This window comes from Hemicordylus capensis, chromosome 2, assembly GCF_027244095.1.
Source record: "Hemicordylus capensis ecotype Gifberg chromosome 2, rHemCap1.1.pri, whole genome shotgun sequence".
Taxonomy (NCBI): domain Eukaryota; kingdom Metazoa; phylum Chordata; class Lepidosauria; order Squamata; family Cordylidae; genus Hemicordylus; species Hemicordylus capensis.
In genome coordinates, this window is record NC_069658.1 from 20,718,192 (window position 1) to 20,738,253 (window position 20,062).

The 20,062-nt window shown below is 45.3% G+C and overlaps 1 protein-coding gene across 11 annotated transcripts in view; it reads left to right on the plus strand.

Annotated features, from left to right (window-relative positions):
• The window catches only part of ST8SIA3 (ST8 alpha-N-acetyl-neuraminide alpha-2,8-sialyltransferase 3), a 69,370-nt gene that overhangs the window by 41,687 nt on the left and 7,621 nt on the right, over positions 1–20,062 (plus strand). For all 11 annotated transcript variants that reach the window (XM_053301424.1, XM_053301422.1, XM_053301423.1 and 8 more), the window contains 2 exons: positions 504–684; positions 4,790–4,912. In XM_053301424.1, coding sequence (XP_053157399.1) covers positions 506–684; positions 4,790–4,912 — 302 coding nt within the window. In that variant the 5' untranslated portion in view covers positions 504–505. The remainder of the gene's footprint in view (positions 1–503; positions 685–4,789; positions 4,913–20,062) is intronic.

Sequence of the window (20,062 nt, forward strand, 5' to 3'; positions counted from 1 at the left end):
TGGCAGGCAGAGCCAGGTTTTTGTGGTCCCCTGGGTGGTTTTGAATAGGGCACCTGTACAAAGCAGTAGGACTGGATGGGGGGAGGGGTCCCTACACAGAGGAGACCATGCAGGATCTGGCAGCCTCCAGTAATTTCTGGCAGGATCCACCTTTTCTTACCCACTCTCACCAGCTGCCATTTCAACATTGCAGCTCATGCCTCCATTTTTTGTTTGGTTTGGTTTTAATTCTTCATTGTCCCAGTGCTTAGCCTCTTTTTTTTCTTTTTTTTCTTTTTTTCCCTTTTTTTTTTTTTTTTGGTGCTTTGAATTAATCCTTTGAGGTTTTTCCCTCCCCCTCCTTAGCCACACCGCCACACACACACACAAGCACAAGCACATACGCACACAGAGCTACATCCCTGCTTTCTGGGTGTGTTAACTCCAATGTAGCTCTTACCGCCCTGGGATTTCTCTCTCTCTCTCTCTCTCTCTTTCTCTCTCTCCCCCCCCCCTTCCCCCAGGCATGAGAAACTGCAAGATGGTCCGGATGGTGAGTGTTCTGGGGCTGGTGATGCTCAGCGTTGCTCTGCTGATTTTGTCCTTCATCAGCTACGTGTCCCTGAAAAAAGACAATATCTTCTCCACTCCCAAATACGCCAACACGGGGGTGCCCAGAATGTACATGTTCCACACTGGATTTAGGTGAGTGCTCGTGGTTTTTAAAATTTATTTCTCTCTTTTTTGCCCGCTTTCAGGGAGGGAGAGAGGGAGGGGTGGTCAGCTGGATAAAGGATATGCATCCTCCGGAGGAGGGAGCAGAGGGAAAAAGGTGAATATTATTATTATTGAATCCACGCTCCGGGACACCTCCCCCCCCCTTGCCACTCCTGGCGTTTGCTCCACAGCCCCCTCCCCTTTAAAATGGTTTGTGTGGAAATCGATCAGATCACGCTGCCATCCATAGAGAGAGAGAGAGAGAGCTAGCTGATGATGGTGACGATGGCAGTTTGCTATATTCCATATATATTCTCTCTGTGTGTGTGCGCGCGCTGTAGCTGGTGATGGTGTCTATTTGCTCGGTTCATGTCTATTCCATGGGCGAGCTCATGGCGCAGGCGTCCTGTTTCCTTGGCTGGAGATGGGGGAAGACTCTTGGGCGCGTCTGGCCAAGCTTTCGGAAATTGATGCTCCCAGTATGCCCAATGACCTCAGGAGCACAGGAAAAAAACAACCTGAGGAGGATTTCTGACAACCCCCACCCCTGCCCGGTCCTTCCAACCTACACCACCCTTCTTGCTCCCCCGCCCCCCCCCCCCACACACACCCTGATCATCCTCATCCTTCCCATTCCCTGCCCGGTTGTGCTGCACCGTGTCTCTGATGAGGATGAGAGCAGAGGCTGCTTTTTGTGTGGTGGCGGCGGCGGCGGCGGTTCCCATCCTGCTGTGGAATGGCCGAGTTCTCCTCGCCAATGCAAGTTTCCCAACTTAACGCGGGGGAATCAGGGAGGAAGCTGATGTCCGCCCAGAGCTCTGCCCCGCAATTGTGATGGGAGGAGGGGGGGGGCGGGATGTCCCAGCCAGGCGGGAGGCCAAAGCCATGAGCATGGTTCATGCTTCTCCTCTTCCTCCTCCAATTCCTCTTCCTTTAGTGAATCCCCGAGGCAGGGTGGGGGAAATAGCCCAGGGCCTCCAGGGAAACAATAAAGGCCTGAATTGGCTCTTCAGCAAAAGATGCCCCTCTTCCTCGCCTATACACATGCGCACTGTGGGTGAATGTTGCTGGAAACCTCCACCACCCACGCCCCCTCTCCTTCCTACATTGGAGGCTTAGTGCAGGACGTATTGGAGCTGGAAGGAGAGGCCAGATCGCTCCCAGGGGCGGCTGAGCTTTGCTGTCCATGGTGCTGATTTTACATCGCCTGTTCGGTCGCTGTCCGTGGTGCTGATGTTATATATTCTTATCGCTTCCTCTGTGTCTCTGCAATTTGAACCTGGTGTACTTACAGAGGGTCGTTTATGACTGACAAGAGTGCCAAAGGCCCTCGTTTTAAGATTCCTAAACTGCAACAGAATAGAGCCTAACATTTCAAAAAGTGAATGGTGCCATGCATTCTCAGCATACTGTGTGGAGAGTTAATCTGCAAGCCATAACATGATTCTTCAACATCATCCTCATTATTTGTAAAAGCACCTCAGATATGCTGTGCATCATTCTTCCTCCTCACATGGAGCATTTCCACATATTCCTGGTGGTGGTTGGCATGGAGACTTGCCACAAAAATATGATGAGTCGTGTAACATGATATGGCATCATCACAGAGACCACACCATACAGAGGGTGTTTCAGGTGGCATCCAGCTGCTAAACAAATATGTGGACTGGTTCCCAATCATTCCACACACACACAAAAATTAAAAGTGTTTCAGCAACAAAGAGACTAAGGGACACCTTATGTGTTACACTTTTCTTATATCAGGAATCCCTATCATGCAGGTAAATGTGCTAAACTGGCATGTAGCTCATCACATATGCTAATTGTACATGTATGTGCATGCACCAAAATACAGTTGAGACCATCACATGTTATGATCTACACATGGGTTTCATACTTCTTCCTAGATGGAAATGCTTTTTGTGTGAAATTGCTTGCAAATCATAACATCAGGTGTTTGAAAATGTGCACATCCAGCAGAGTATGAACATGTGCAGTCATTCTGATCTGCACAAGGGTTTCATGCTTTTTTCTACTTGGAAGGGCTTCCACGTGAAGCAGTCTACTTGATTTATTGTTGCATGAGTGTACATATACCACAGCCAACTCCACAGGATGAATGAAACAAACTGGGAAGATGATGGATACCTTTTCCTCCTAAATAGAGGTAGATAAATGCAACTATCAGATATTATGGCACCTTGCTTGTGAATCCCTCCACTGGTCAGCTTCCCAGAGTCCAACCCTGTGTTTAGAGATCATGTTAAAATGTTTTTAATAAAATTTGGTTTATTTGAGTGAAACTGGACTTCATTTTAAAGATGCAAGAGAGAGTTGAAACTGATTATTTGTTTAATGAGTTAATTTTCAAACTGAGATCTTTTTGTTTTTTGTTGTTGCTATTGTCATTCACCTTGATTTAAGAAAGAAAGGCATGATATATATTGGAAAACCCACCATCTTCTCAGTTCCATTATCTATAGTACATAATAAACACTCTGCTGTGAAGTTCATGGGGTGACCTTGAGCCAGTTACTTTGTATCAGACCAACCTACCTCATAGGGTTGCTGTGAGAATAAAATGGAGGGGAACTACGTATGTTGCCATGGTTGGATAAAAATACGATTAATAGACAGAGTAGGATGTTGCTTATAAAAGTTCATTCTCTATGTAGTATCTAAATGTAGTTAGAAGTTGATTCCATTATCACAGAATCCTTTGGCACCCTTAGAAACTAACTGGTTTCTTGTGAGATGAGTTTTATAGACAAGCCTCCTTCTAGACTCTTCTGAATAACAATAAACCCACCTGTATAGGGAAATATATATATTTTTTAACATTTTATATCCCGCTCTTCCTCCAAGGAGCCCAGAGCGGTGTACTACGTACTTTGGTTTCTCCTCACAACAACCCTGTGAAGTAGGTTAGGCTGAGAGAGAAGTGACTGCCCCAGAGTCACCCAGCAAGTATCATGGCTGAATGGGGATTTGAACTCAGGTCTCCCTGTTCCTAGTCCAGCACTCTAGCCACTACACCACGCTGGCTCTCTGCGCTGAAGAAGCTTGTGTTGGCAATGAAACCTCTGCCACCATTTGGTTGGGTCGTGCCAATGTCACAGAGGCTGACAGAGATTATATCATTCAATGTTTATCCCACCTTTTGTCAAAAAGGTCCCAAGGTGGCTATCAACATAAGATTAAAAACAGTCCAACATGAATAAAATAATCCAGTGTATGCACGTTAAAACAACCATGTAGCCGCAGAGGGGAGGGAAGTGTGCTTAGAGTTTGTATTCAAGAATGGGAAAAGAGTAGGCAGTTGAATAAGAAATGAGAATAAAGGGTAGGTGGAGAAGGAAACTTAAAAAAAAGTGGCATGCATTTAGGGAGGGATCATTCATGGAAGGAGAAGAAGCAGCTTTGGTCCTAGGAAAGGAAAAGGCTGTGGGATAAAATTAGCTGACTTTCCTACAAAAGATAGACTGGTGAAGGGAGCCCTTCATAGGAATGACAGGAAAAAGAGAAAGCAAGAAGGATGAGTGTAAGAATAACAGAGGAAGCCATGAAGACATTGAAGAGTACAAAGCACAGTAATGAAGGAACAAGGAGAAGGCCAGAAGGAGGTGGTTACAACTGGCTATAAGTATGGCCTGAGGCTTCTGTTTAGTCTGAGACATACCACAGCACTTGTTGCTACAACAAATTAAGAACCAGATTATACCGTGAGAAGAATCCAATGATAAAGCTTTGACTGGGCTGTACTACTTTGGTTTGCAAGTGGAGCAATAGTACAATTGAGTGTTCTCCATGCATATACAGTAGAAGAATAGCATGTCAAAGATAACATATATACTGTTTCTAACAAAACTACTTATCTAGAATTTAAACTGTTGATAGATCCATCTAGGTAAGCATGTTGATATTTCAATATTCCAGGTGTAACATACCACAACACTTTTTTGTCTGATGATAAAGATGAATATGACTACGTCATTCTAAGCTAAAAATAGAATAGGTCCCTATTCTATTTTAGAATTGGCCCTTAAATTCTGGGAGGCATTTGTTGATGGTGTGGCTATGTGATCCTTTTTAGGTCCCAATTTGCACTGAAGTTCCTTGACCCATCATTTGTCCGCAATACAAACTCCTTGAATCAAGAGTTGCAGGATAAAACTCCCAAGTGGACATTCAACAGGACAGCATTCCTGCAGCAACGGTGAGTGAGAAACTCAGACAAGCAAACTGAAGCTATCGTTTTTTAAATGCAGTGACTGCAGCAGTTATTAGGCCTTTGACTAATTATTTGGCAACAGATCATGTATTTTAAATTGAACTGTAAAATTGAACTATGAATAATTTATCAAAGCTTTCAGATGAATTCTGTGTTTTAATTCAGAAGTTCCAAATTCTTCCAAATATTTTAATTGCTCCCCAAGCCACTCAAAACCAGGGGAAAGCAAATTGTACCAGGGCAAAATCCATAGGCATGACTATTTTGAGAGAATGTGTATTTTACAATGGACCCACATCCAAAAGACTGGGCTAGTTTTCAATCAGTAAGTGAAGTTCACTCCACTCCTTTCCACCTCAGTGACTTCCTAGCAGCCTTAATTCTGCCTGCTTCTAGTCCCTTAGGCAAAAGGAGCCTAGCTACATGTTAGACTTAACATGCGAGACCACTGCTTGCTAAGAATGCTGAAGGCCCCCCACCAAGAGGCAGAGAAATTTGAAGGTGATAGAAATCCCACACACAGGGAATGAAAAGCCTCTGGCTATCTTTTTCTCTCTAGCTCGCCTTATCTCTCTCTTTGGGGCTAATATTTCCCAGGAACTGGCAAGGGGAGGAGCAGGGAAAATTAGCCACTAAGGAGGAAGATACGAGAAGATAATAAAGAACTGAGAAAGGTGGTCAGAGGCTTCTCCTTCCCTTGTGTGGGGTTTCTATCACCTCCAACTTTCTCGGCCTCTTAGTGGAGGAGCCTTCAGAACCTCCTGTTGATCTGGCATTATAGAACTGCTCTCACATGGTGGTTGTAGTGCATAGCCAGAATTTAACTGGCTGATGTAATGCATAGCCAGCCATTCTCTTCCTGCCAAGAGTACAGAACTCTCGATCCCAAGATCTGTATGGAAAATAAATAACTGCTAAAGCTGTTTTTACTTTCTGTTTATATTGCTTTGTTCTCAACAAATTTGGATGGAGAGAAGTGGAAACAAAAGGACTGGGTTAAGTTATACCAAAGCTCTAAGTGTCATTAGACACTTATCTGATAGATGCCTATTTTGTCCAAGTTATGGACTGAGGTGATACAACCGTGCTGCAGTGGCTTACATGTTCCACATCGTTAGAAGGATGGAAGAGAAGCTGTGTCCTCACAAAAGCCTGCTTTAGAGTTCAGCCAGAGCATTGCCCAGCAGCTGAATATGCATGGAGGGGAAGAGGAACAATGCTGGTCTCTCTTCCCTCTAAATGTGCTATTTGGATGCCAGGAATATGTCCCTGAGGGCTGAGTGATCCTTAAGGACATAAAATAGAAGTTAGCTTTTATTTTATTAGTTTGTATTGTTTGTATAGTGTATTAGTTTCAATGACTTGCTTAGTTGCCCTGAGCAGTAGTGTGCTGGTGAGGCATAGTATACATATTCTAAATAAATAAATATTCCTGACAGCCAAGTAGCTCTTTTGGAGGGAGGGGAGATCAGCAAATATTGCTCCCCCTCCACGCCCATTCAGCTGCTTGGCAATGCTCTGGCTGAGCTCCAATGCAGCCTCTTGCAAGTATGTACCTCCCACCGTTCTAGTGCTGCAGAGCATGTGGAGCCACTGTTAAGAACTATAACCATACTAGATCGTGGCCTAGCACAGGCATAAAGCTGGCATTGGCATAGCCACAGATTGAGAGTCAGCCATGAGATTGTATGCTCACTCCCACACAGCCCCTCTCTTTCCTCAAGCAAATTGTCCCCTCCCAACATTTAGAGTTGGTAACAAACTCTGCTTAATGAGGAACCCAGCTAGGTTTAATCATGATTAAGCTGAGTGCACACATCTCTTAACCACTCTTAATTCACTCTAGAGTGGGAAGGTGCCACCATATTGTGGCCTGCTACTGATATCTGAGCTGTGGGAAAGAGAGATTCAGCATTATGTTTCTCTCTCTGGGGAAGAGAGCTGGTCTTGTGGAAGTGAGCATGAATTGTCCCTTTTGCTAAATAGGATGTACCTTGGTTTGCATTTGGATGGGTGGCTACATGTCAGTGCTTTAAGATGTTCCCCTTAGGGCAGGGTTTCTCAGCCGGTGGAACTCCAGATGTTGCTGAACTACAACTCCCATCATCCCCAGCAACAATAAACTGTATCAGGAGGTGATGGGAGTTGTAGTTCAGGAACATCTGAACTACCACCGATTGAGAATCCCTGCCTTAGGGGATGGGACCGTAGCTCAGTGGTAGAGCATCTGCTTGCATGCAGAAAGTCTAAATGTCAATCCCTAGCATTTCCAGGTACGTCTGGGATGAAACTCCTGCCTGAAACCTAGGAGAGGTTAGCACTGAGTACTGAGCTACATGGACCAATGGTATGGCTCAGTACTCAGTAGGTCAGTACTGAGCTACATGGACCAATGGTATGGCTCAGTATAAGGCAGCTTCCTAAGTCCCTATGGCTCTCATTGAACCCATGGTGTAATTACAAATTGCATATCTTTAAAAGGAATTAGCTACTCCAGTGTCTAGTATGTTTTCAAATGCAAGGCATTTCGTTTTTGGAAATGAGGTCCCGAGTCAAGTAACACATAATAGTGCTACAAGATCAAAGTCAGTATCTCGGCTGTTGATTTGGTTATACTTTATTTGGGCCTGCACAGAAAAGAGGCTAGAGTATGGATTCCATGGCTTTTAGCACTGGAACGGAAAAACACAACAGCATTTGGCTTAGGTATGTCACCTGTCTGGGTTCCATTTTGTTGTCTTGGTTCCTTTGTAAGGCAGACACACACAAGGCACAATATGAAATATCACTGCAATAAGCATAAACAAGCAATTAAACTGTAGAAGTGCCCCAGGCAAAGGTCCATTCTGTTTCAATTTGCTATATCGTCTAGTCTTCAGAGGGTCATGATGTTCAGTTGTTTCCATGGAGTCTTTCTACAATTTCCTGTACACCCTTATGCTGGCAAATCCAAGTCTGAGAACTGTCATGTAACAAAACTCCTACGAAGTAGCTGTTAGAGATGTTGACTGAGTAAACTGGAACTTTGTTTTATCCATTATACTTAATGTCTAGTAGAGAGGAAAACATACATCAATCAGAATTATAAGGTTTAATATTGATATAGCAAAGGGGTTCCCAACCGGTAGTCCTTCTGATGTTGCTGAATTACAACTCCCAGCATCCATAGCCACAATTTCTTGTGGCTGGGGATGATGGGAACTGTAGTTCATCAACATCTGGAGGAACACAGGTTGGGAACTCCTGATAGAGCACATCAAATATATCGTCTTTTCAACAATCCTATTTGTTTGGAGAGTCTTTCTTATTTATTTATTTAGCTAGCTAGCAAGCAATCATTTCGCGGTAGAACAATTAACAGCAAATGAATTAAAAGCATTTAGATCCAACAACCGCAGTCCAACTTATAACACAGCAGTCAAGCTGTTTTGATGAAAGCCTTGCAAATCAGAAACCACTTGCTTAAGAATGATCAGGAGGGAGTCTTTTGTATCTTTTTGGGAAAGGCATTTCAGAGGTTGTGGTGCTACCATGGAGGAGGCCCTGCCTTTGGAATCCACCAAATGAATGCGGCTAGAGGCAGGCCCAAGAGCTGGGCTTCTGAAGCTCATAAAAGGGCTCTAGCTGGTTCAAATGGGAGTACCTCATACTGTGGATGAGGTAGTAAAGAAAAGATCTACTTGTATGTCTGTTGCATTGGACTACTGTATTGGACTACTGCAATGCATTCTACATGGGGCTGCCCTTGAACTACTACTACAACTACTATGGATAGTTATTTACTGCTCTTCAACCAAAGTTCACACAGTGGTTTACACAGAAAAATAAATAATACATAAATAAGATGTTCTCCTGTCCCCAAAGGGCTCAAAATCTAAAAAGAAACATAAGGCAAATACCAGCAACAGCCACTGGAGGGATGTTTTGCTAGGGCTGGATAGGGCCAGTTGCTCTCCCCCTGCTAAATATAAGATAATCACCACTTGAAAAGGTGTCTCTTTGCTCAATTAGCAGGGGTTAGGCATTCCTATCATTAGCTGGTCCAGAACGCTGCTGCAAGGATGCTCATGGGGACAAGTCCTGCAGCAGCTTCATTGGTTACCAGACTGCTTCTGGGCTAGATTCAAGGTGCTGGTCTTGACTTTTAAAGCTCTGCATGGCTTGAAGCTGGGGTAACTGTTGGACTGCATTCACCCATATGAACCTGCCAGGGCCCTTGTGCACTGATGCCCCCGCCAGTAACAGAAATCCAGTTGGCGGGAACTAGAGACAGGGCCTTTTCTATTGTGGCCCCTCGGCTTTGGAACGCCCTTCTCAAAGAGCTTTGCCATGCTCCCTCCCCCAGTGTTTTTAAAAAACAATTAAAAACACATTTCTAACAGAGGCTAATGTTTTATCTGCTGCTTATATCTGGTAGGCTCTTTAGCTTTTATAGTTCCCAGTTTTTAGCTTTTTATTAATAACTTTTAATTTGCAACTTTTAAAACATTTACAGTTTTAAAATTTATTTTAAGCCTGCTCTTTTCATTTCTTTAACTTTACTAATCTTTTATTTTACATTGTATCTATTTTATTAATGTTGTGAGCCACCCCGAGCAGTAGTGTACTGGAGGGGCGGGGTATAAATATTTTAAATAAATAAATATTGATAATAAATTTTATACCAGGTTAACTGTCATAGTTTCCCCTAAGAAATCCTGGAAATTGTAGTTTACTGAAAGTGCTTAGAGTTCTGTGTTAGAGACCCTTTAGCCCCTGCTCAGAACTACACCTCCTTAGATTCCAGGCAGAGGGGATAGCTATTAAAACCAGCTTCAGCATGTAGTCGAGTTATGCCCATGCAAAAAGCATGATTAGAACCATATGCGGGGGAAACAGCTTAGTTCTGAAGGTGATTTTGAGCAGAAAGCCAATTGGGAAAGGATTCAGCATGCTCTTCTCCTGCTCTGCTCTTCTGCTCAAAATCACAGGCTGACTTCCTGACTAAGCAGCACACATGTGACCAAAGCACCAGAAGAAGCGCATGTGCAGTGGGTGCATTTCTGCTTCGGAAGCAAAGGCATGCAGTGGGAGGGGGAATTGTCGTGGGAGTCTTGTGGCAATAGCTGCTGGCTACTGCACCAGAGCCTATTCCGCTGAGGATCCACTGTGTACTCAGCCCCTTTCCCCCCTGAGGAGAATCACTGGGCTGCTGAGCCCCAAGTTGACACACTGAACTATGGCATCCAGAATGGCTTGGCTGAAATCATCATCCTTGAGCATTCTTTGCATAGGACTGTGCTAGGAAGACCTGCACTGGGCAGGTCTTGAAACCCAGAGCCTTTGAGTTATTCTCTGCTTAGGCTTACTATGGAACCTTCCTTGTGCCTGCCTGCCTCTCTAGACCAGGGTTTCCCAACATTGGGTCTCCAGATGTTATTGGACTTCAACTCTCATAATCCCCTGCCCCAGTGGCCTTTGGCTGGGAATTATGGGAGTTGAAGGCCAATAACATCTGGGGACCCAACGTTGAGAATCCCTGCTCTAGACTCCTCAGAGAAATCCGAGAGCCTCTGAGGCAGAGCCATCCTCTCTGTGGGCTTGCCGTGGGCTAACCCCTGTGCCTGATTGCCTGGGGACCCCTGTACTCCCTATCGTTAGCTGTGAGCACAGATAGTGCCACAGACCTTGGTGCCGCTTTGACACCTCACTGGCCCTCCATTTTGGCAAAAACTTTGTGAGAGGTCCCAAATATTCCCCCAGTGGGAATATTAGTATTAGATGGCTCTTAATTCTCTCCCTCCCTCCCTCCCTCTCTCTCTCTTTCTTCTCCTTCCCCCACTTCTGCCCCTTTCTCTGTCCATGTACCAACACCCACCATCAGCCACTAGGTTATTACAGCCTTCACTCCCTTACTCCCCATCCCTCCTTATCTAGTCCCTGAGAACTGCCTTTATTTCCGGCACAACGGTGACAGTATCAAGGTGGCCAAATACCACCATTACTTTTGTGCCTCTGTTTTATCAATAAACCTTATTTCTTTGTTTCAAATGCCTTGTCTCTGAATCTGTTGCTCCACTGGGGAACTCTAACATTGGAGACTGTGGTCCATTTGTTATGCACACTTGCAGATTTGGTTTTGAGCAAAATCCCCCTAAGTTGATCCAAAGGTATAATGTACACATGTGTGAGTTAGTATGGTAAGATGTGGTGTGACAAATAGTTCTTATTTCATGCTCTGAGTCTTGATTTCTAAACTTGTGGTGCCCACATAGGTAGAAACTGTGCACTCAGATGGATGAGTAGTATAATCTAGAATTCAAATCTGCATGTGGAGGTTCTGGTCAACATCCTCAGATATCTCTAAAAACAGAAGGGTATTAAAATCTAGATTCTGAGTGAAAAATTTGGGCGGGGTGGAGGGACGGAGGTTTTGGCTTTGGAGAAGCTTGTAGAGGCTCATATTTCCATGACCAGATCAGTGTTTTTACTCTCCAAAAAAATCAGCTTTTGGAACTCAAGTACTAAGTTTATTCAATAATGTAAATAACATTTTGCATGTGAATAGCACATTTGAGTGCTCAGGGTACTTCAGATATATTACCAGTTATCATTAGCCCTGCATGCTTATCTGCTTGTAAAATATTTGAAATATTCCCAGCCAGTGCACACATATTTTGAGCATGAGTGCAGCATCCATTGGGCAAGCAGGGACAAATGTCACTGGGCCCCCAAGGGGCCCCAAAGCAGACCACCCACCCAGCCCCGCCACCCCTGCCCTGCCCCCCCCCCGCCCCACCACCAATTCTTGTCTTGGCCTCTGGGGGTGGGGGGTGAGCCAAGCGGGGCAGGCCACCACCACCCCGTGGGTGGTGGGGGGCACTGTGGCTGGATGTTATAGCATACAACACCATGGATGTTGTATGCCTGGGCATGTGACATCCATAGTCGAACTGCTCAGGCACGCAGTTCAGCTGGAGAGGCCTGACAGCCACAGCGCCCACCTCCACTGCCACGGGGGCCAAGATAAGAAGTGGCAGCAGGGCAGGAGCTGCAGTGGCGGCAACCAACAGGAGGTAGGAGCAGGGGCGGGGAGATGTTGGTTGTCCCCGCCCCTTGTGTCTGATGCAGAGGTGGGGTGCTGGAGCATGCACTTCGCGCACACCATAGGGGGACCCCTTACAAGATTTTGTCCCCTGGCCCCCAGCAGTCTTGCTACGCCCCTGAATTTTTTTGAGCCCTTCTTCCAGGTGCAGAAGAGCCCCAAAGTACACTTAAGGCTGGTTCACACAATCAATAAATCAGGTTGGAGGTAAGCTGCTCACATTTGCATGATTGCCAGAACCCACACAAATCCCTCCAGCTCAGGTTGCTTCCAGCAAGGCTACCCAATTTTTGCCCAGCTTTTAACTGAGGGTGGAGGAGAGCCCTCCTATCTTGATTCTCTGCTTGTGAGAACTCACATGCCTCTTCTATTCGTTGAATAGCACCCTGCCCACCCTCCCGTGCACGGCAGTCATAGAGAGCTGTGGCTAGAGTGGCGGCCATCAATGGATGCCAAGCACACTTTATGATCCTGAAGCTGGAGCAGCTTTGGTAGGGCTGCATCCGCCGCCTGCTGCTTCATAGACAATGGGAGGGCAGCTGTTGACGTCATGAGGTTTTCCCAGTCTGCTGGCAGCACAAAGCATACTGGGAAGGCAGAGGTGCCCCTGGAGGACCTTCCATAGAGAGGCAGGGCTCGCCGCTGCTGAGTTTGGTAACAGACCCAGCAGCCGCCTTGAGTTTATGTTTCCTGGGTTTGTAGACCGAAATAGAGGTCCTGCTGGTTTGCTGCTGATGGGGTGGGAACTTGCCTGCCCTCCAATCCACCCCAAATGGCCGTGTGAATGAGCCTATAGTCGATTCTTTCCTCCAAAAGTTGTAGGGTTGTGGGTTTGTTTTGTTTTTGTTTAAATTGAAAAGCGTTCTTGGAGACAGCAACCAAGACCAGGAAGAGTGGACAGGGGAGGGACTTTTCAACCCTTTCCCTTCGTGGCATTGGTCTGCCACCCCACCCAAACTGCTTTTCTGCCCATGGGGAAAAGATAGATAGCAGATAAATGGCAGCAATGGAAAGGGTGAAGCACACCTTTCCCTGCCACTGCTCTTCTTCGGTCTACTCACTGCCTCCAAGGCTGCTTTGCATTTAAAAATAGCACTTGCACAAATCAGCATATGTCCTTGAAAATTTCTCTGCCACTTTGGGTGCATTTATAAACTCAGGAAAATAATCCCACAAAACATTGCTAGCAGGGGAATCCAGAAGAGGCTTTTGTGGGAGACGGCAGTCATTCAAGCAGCCAGGTCCCAAGTCATTTAGCCCTGTGTATACGTTCCTGGGAGCAGTTGGTTGCCACTCTTCCATGATCGCCACACCCCTCCCAGTCAAATTTGCAACTCCCACCTGTGTGATTAGGCCAGACTGCCTAGTCACATGCCATGCTAGCAACACACCTCTGAATGGACAGGCATCCCTAGAATGGAAGGTGACCACATAATCCACTGAAATGGAAACTGCAGCCAGTCTTCTCTATAACAGGGATTCCCAGATGTTGCTGACTACAATTCGCATAATCCCCTAATGGCCAAAAGACAATGCAGCTGGGGATTATGGGAGTTGTAGTCAACAAGATCTAGGGATCCCTGTTACAGGGAATACTGATTGCAGCCATTTCTGGAACAATGTTTGAGCAACCATGCAGCCTCGGGCAAGATATAGAGGAGCCATGTCAGGCCACACCAACATATCAATTTGACATCGGTTTAGTCGTAACACTGGATGACTGTCGCAGCTGTATTTCTATAACTGTTTTCTCGTAAGGCTCTGGATTATACTTGGGCATGAGGCTCTCAGTAGCAGACCCTAATCAATCTAGATCTTAGTGGCTGACATACTAGACAGCATTACGTGCGCATTGCAATGGAGCATTTGCAAAGAGCACTGTTATGCTATATGCAAGAATTGTTCAAAAGCAGTTGTACAATTGATGGCCATTAAGAACATACAGAACATAAGAAACAGCCCTGATGGATCAGGCACAAGGCCCATCTATTCCAGCATCCTGATTCACACAGTGGCCCACCAGATGCCTCTGGGGAGCCCACAGGCAAGAGGTATGTGCATGCCCTCTCTCCTGCTGTTGCTCCCCTGCTACTGGTACTGAGAGGCATCGTGCCTCTGAGGATGGAGGTGACCCACAGCCACCAGACTAGCAGCCATTGATAGACCAGTCCACTTTGAATCTGTCTAAGCCCCTTTTAAAGCCATCCAAGCTGGTGGCCATCACCACATCGCATGGCAAGGAATTCCATAGATTAATTATGCCATGTGTGAAAAAGTACTTCGTCTTGTTGGTCCTAAATTTCCCAACCTTCAGTTTCATGGGGTGACCACTGGTTCACCCCATGTGTTGTGAGAGAGGGAGAAAAATTTCTCTCTTCCCACCCTCTCCACTCCATGGATAATTTTATACACCTCGATCATGTCTCCCCTTTGTTGCCTCTTTTCCAAGGTAAAGAGCCCCGGATGCTGTAGCCTAGCCTCATAAGGAAGGTGCTTCAGCCCCTTGATCATCTTGGTTGCCCTCTTCTGCACCTTTTCCAGTTCTACAATATCCTTCTTAAGATACAGTGACCAAAGCTGCACGCAGTACTCCAGATGTGGCCACACCATAGATTTTTATAAGGGCATTATAATATTAGCATTTTTATTTTCAGTCCCCTTCCTAATGATTCCTAGCATAGAATTAGCCTTTTTCACAGCTGCCGCACACTGAAACGACACTTTCAATGAGCTGTCCACCATGACCCCAAGATCTCTCTCCTGGTCAGTCACTGCCAGCTCAGATCCCATCAGCGTATATGTGAAGTTGGTGCTTTTTGCTCCCATGTTCATCACTTTACACTTGCTTACATTGAACTGCATTTGCCATTCTGTCGCCCACTCCCCCAGTTTGGAAAGATCTTTTTGGAGTTCCTCACAATCCATTGTGGATTTCACTACTCTAAATAGTTTAGTGTCATCTGCAAATTTGGCCACTTGGCTGGTCACCCCAACTTCTAGATCATTTATGCTATTATTTCCCAACACTGCACATGCAGCCAAAAGAAGCTTGTGTACAGTGGATGCGCTTCTGGTTCTGGTGCATAGGTGTTCACACATGTGTGTGCATTTTTGCCGATCTCTAGTTTCCCCAGAAATGTTCTGTGTAACTCACAAATTTGTCCCTGAGGGTCATGCAGCCCTCAGAGACCTAACAGAGAGCCAGTGTGGTGTAGTGGCTAGAGTGCTGGACTAAGACCGGGGAGACCCAAGTTCAAATCCCCATTCAGCCATGAAACTAGCTGGGTGACTCTGGGCCAGTCACTTCTCTCTCAGCCTAACCTACTTCACAGGGCTCTTGTAAGGAGAAATCTAAGTATGTATACACCACTGTGGGCTCCTTGGAAGAAGAGCGGGATATAAAATGTAAAAATAAACTGTATCTTACACAAAGCACTTCCAGGGAAATGGGAGGTCAGCACACATAGACACCCCCATACCCATGTGTGGGCAGCTGTGCACCAAAAGCAGAAGCACATCCACTGTGCACAAGCTTCTTCTGACTGCATGTGCAATGTTAGGACATCAGCCAGTAGCTCTGGTAACTTCAGTTGCAAAAGAGCCAAAGAAAGACTACAAGCAACCAGATTTATTGAAAATTTAGTTTTATTTATTTGCCATTGAAATACAATATTGCTCAGAGATGTTCCTCCACGTACAGTTTTCTCTTGAATAGGTCTATTATGTAAGTCAGTAAGTCTTTATATATCTTGTTTTGTATTATATCATTTTTCATCGTTTCCTTTTTAAAAAAAACAAGCAAACCCAAGCTGCTTTCCAAATTTTCCTAAGTGTTTCAAAGACAAATGTTCTTCTTCAAACACTCAACATATAAACTAAGAAATCAAAGTAGAACTTTTGCATTAAGAAAGCACCTCCTTCTGCATGAAAACCACTGCTCATTAAGATCATCTGGGGAAGTCTGCCTGCATTTGCCGCCGGCTTGTCTGGCAATGACTCAGGGTGAGACCTTCTCAGTTGCTGCCCCTGAGCTTTGGAATGCACTCCACGCACAGATGTGTGGTTTGACCTCTCTGCCACTTTTTAAGAGGGCCTTAAAGGCATCTCTTTTGAGTCAAGTGTTTGGTGTTGGGTTGTTTTAATTGTTTTAATAATTTTAACTGTTTTTAACTGGTTAGTTAAAAATATGATTTTTTTATTTTTAAAGACATCCATTTTAATCTATCCTGCCTTCTAGGAACTATACTTTTCTAGATATGGTACACTGTTGAGCCAGTACAGCATAGTGGTTAGACTGCTGGACTAGGAGCAGGAAGACCTGGGTTCAAATCTCCACTTAGCCATAAAGCTCCATGAATGCTGATCACTCTCTTTGAGCCTAACTACCTCATAGTATCGTTGTGAGGTCAAAAGGAGGGTGTCCCATGAATGCCGCTCTGAGCTCCTAGGAAGAAGTGCAGGATATACAAGTAGATAATAAGGTCATTCACACAATCAAAAACTGCGTTCTACCTGGGTTTGGGATCTGTGTGTGCTCCCAGTTTTCAATTGGGTGAAAGCAAGGTAGGAGGGAAACCTGAGTAGCTTTTCCTCCTATCTTGCTTCCACGCAATCACTTCTACCCAGGTTGTCCTCTTACCTTGCTTCCACACAACGGAAAACTGGGAGCACACACAGCTCCCAAACCCGGGTAGAACACAGTTTTTGATTGTGTGAATGACCTTATCAAGTAAAGGTGCTTTGAGGCTGAAATGTGCAAAATGGAGATGCCACCAAAAATAGGACCTCTCTGTTTAGTTTTGTCCTGTCTTCTCCATAATGACTTGCATTACTTACCCATGTTGTTATATCACCATTTTGTGAGTTTTCCCTCTCCCACTATTACTGGCAGAGGTGGCGCAATTTGTAACATATTGACATCAAAACGTGAGTTAAAGAATCCTAAGCATTACAAAGGAGTGGCAGTGAGTGCTATGACGAATGCTGTTTTATCACACATAATAGGCTGGGGCAGATGTCACATGGAACCTTGATTAGATCTGGCCTCCAAACAATATCCCTGAGCCTCTGGAACCCATGCTCCCCCTTCTATCCCCACACGAGCATCTGCTTCCTATCTAGGTTACAATAAGCAGATATTAGTCATGTCATCTGAAAACACACACACCCCAATCTCAGTTTATTCTAATCTTCTTGCTCCACATAATCTAAGATCACTTCAAAGCTTGGGTACAGATCTCGAGTCATTTGAAGCAGGGATGTTAGATTGGATGGTTTGGAATGGAGGGTTCAAACAACACAACCAATCTCTGTTTATTTTAACCTAGACAGGAAGTAGATGCTTGTGTGGGGATAGGAGCAGGGGGGACACATTCCCAAGGCTCAGGGATGCCACACAGAGCCCAGCTCTAACTGAGGCTCCTCATGACATCTGAAGCAGCAAACCTGAGCTCTTTGGAAGGAGAGCAGAGCATACAAATGTAACAAGTCATGAAATAGACCAGGTTGTTTCGCTTTCTCTAGATGATGAGCAAATGGAAACTGTAATGTTCTTTTTACTGGCCTTATTCACTTTAGAGGAGAACCTTTAAGCATTCTTAACATTTGTAATCGACCTTATGCTTCCCCAAATAGGATATTAAGAAGTTATGTGTCTGCAAAGGAGAGACAGATGAATGTCGCTCCGAGATGCCAAATGAGGATACTGGAAGCACTTGCTTCAAAACTCCAAACACATTATCGTTAATGTCATTTAAGATCCACTGGCTAGTTCTGCATCGGTCCTACAAGGCACCAGCATTTGTTTGCAAAGCTCTTTCCAATCCTCTGCGTTGTAAAATATATAATACCTTTCCAGTTTAATTGACTTGAAAAGTCCCTATGATTCACTTTACAGTCAAGTCGCAATCCTAAACAAAATCCATCCTGTTTAAAATCTAACAAAGTTTGTCCAATAAGCATCAGGGACCAGAACCTGGATTGCATCAGTTTCATTATTACTCAGCAAAAAAAAATTAAAAAAATGCAATCTTTCTTTGAGAAGTGAAAATACATTTCTTAACATTGAAAGAAGAAGTTTTAGAGTTCTAGTGACAATTATATTTGAAGAGCCAATGAAAGAGGGTGGGCTTGTTCACATGACCACTGGCAGGGTAGAGAAGCAGCCAGCAGGGGCACTCCTGATTTTTTATTCATGTGCTTGAAAACCTTAAGGTAGCAGGTGGGGAGAATGATCCATGTGAGGTGGCAGCTGGGGAGGACACGCATACCCTGCCCAGCTTCCGTCCCCAGCATTTTACTGAGGTAGGAGGAAAAGCTGTCCTACCCAGACACCACCTTGCACATGATCATTCCCACCCACCTTCTACCTTAACGTTTGCAAGCCTGTGCAAGCATCTGGTGGGCCACTGTGCAAAACAGGATGCTGGACTAGATGGGCCTTGGGCCTGATCCAGCAGGGCTGTTCTTATGTTCTTAAGCCCACAGCCTAAAATTGGGAGTGTGCCTGGCTCACCTACCAAGCTGGGTTCTTCCCTTTCCTGCCAATGGTCATGTGAACAAGCCTGGTCTCTGTAGCACCATCTTGCAAGGTATACAGAGAGAGGCCAACATCCAAGCTAACAAAGCGCTTCCACAGTGAACAAAGTTGTGCAACTGCGATTTTAAAAACCACTGAGCTGTGTACAATCCCAAAGATGTGCTCTTGTGCAAATGATCACAGGAGGAGGGCTGGTTTTACAGGAGGAAAGCTGGTCTTATGGTAGCAAGGATGAATTGTCCCCTTTGCTAAGCAAGGTCCATCATGGTTTACATGTGAATGGGAGGCTACAAGTGTGAGCACTGTAAGACATTCCCCTTCGGGGATGGAGCCACTCTGGGAAGAGCATCTAGGTTCCAACTTCCCTCCCTGGCAGCATCTCCAAGACAGGGCTGAGAGAGACTCCTGCCTGCAACCTTGGAGAAGCTGCTGCCAGTCTGTGTAGAGAATACTGAGCTAGGTAGACCAGTGGTCTGACTTGGTAAAAGGCAGCTTCCTGTCCCCGCAATGTAAGTGGATGGAAGAAGCTGTTTCCAGCAGGAGGTGCGCCATAGGTTGTGAGCCTTGCTGCACAAGCCCACAGACGTTCATGCTAGCACAACACTAGTCTGGATTGCAAGTGCCTGACTTAGCACAACTTGCTAGCACAACAGTCCTGCACTAGTGGAACATGTTTGCACCACTGCTTTGTTAGTCTGGATGGCAGCCAGACGAACCTATTCTGATCCTGACCAAAGGCTTGGACATTTGTCACCTCCTGTGCAGTAAAAGAAACGCCTGAGGAAAGAAGAAGGGGAGGCACAGATGCGAAAGCAGCAACCATTAAGATGCACTAGACCTATGTTCTGGAATGCCCAGACCATTTTGAGGAAAGACTCTTTGTCGGGAGCACTAGTGAAACACTGCAGTCTTCTCTATCAGTTCAAGTCAAGTCCGTCTATAACACCACTTTGTTTTCTCGGCTTGGCTTTTTGTTAGCTGAGGAACTGGTTTCTCCCATGCATACCAGTATCTCAGCTCTGACTTTGAAGCGGGTAGTTTTCACAATAGAAACCAAGCGCAGCATGGAATTCACAGTTTAATCCACCATACTGGATAATGTTGATACAAGAGCTACTGTGCTTATGTGGCTGCCTACTCTAAGTCAGACAATGGTTCTGTCTTGTTCCTTCCTTCCCTCTCTTTCACGTCCCACTCACTCAAAAGGCACGTCTGTCTGACAGCATCCCTTGAGCTCAGTTCTTCATCATCTGGAGAAACTTTGGACCTTACAAGACAGGCCGACAAGCGGACACGTGACTACATCACGTTTTTGCTTTATGAGCTTTACCATAAGGTTCCAACAGAGAAGTTGGACCTTCTGGGGGATATGCTGTGTGGCTGTGCTACATTTAGGAAAGGGGGCATAGTTCAGTGATAAAGCAGCTGCTTTGCACGCAGAAGAGTCTTACATTTTATGTGCATACAGGTGTCTGTACACACTTACATGTTTTCGCATGAATCGCTGTACATG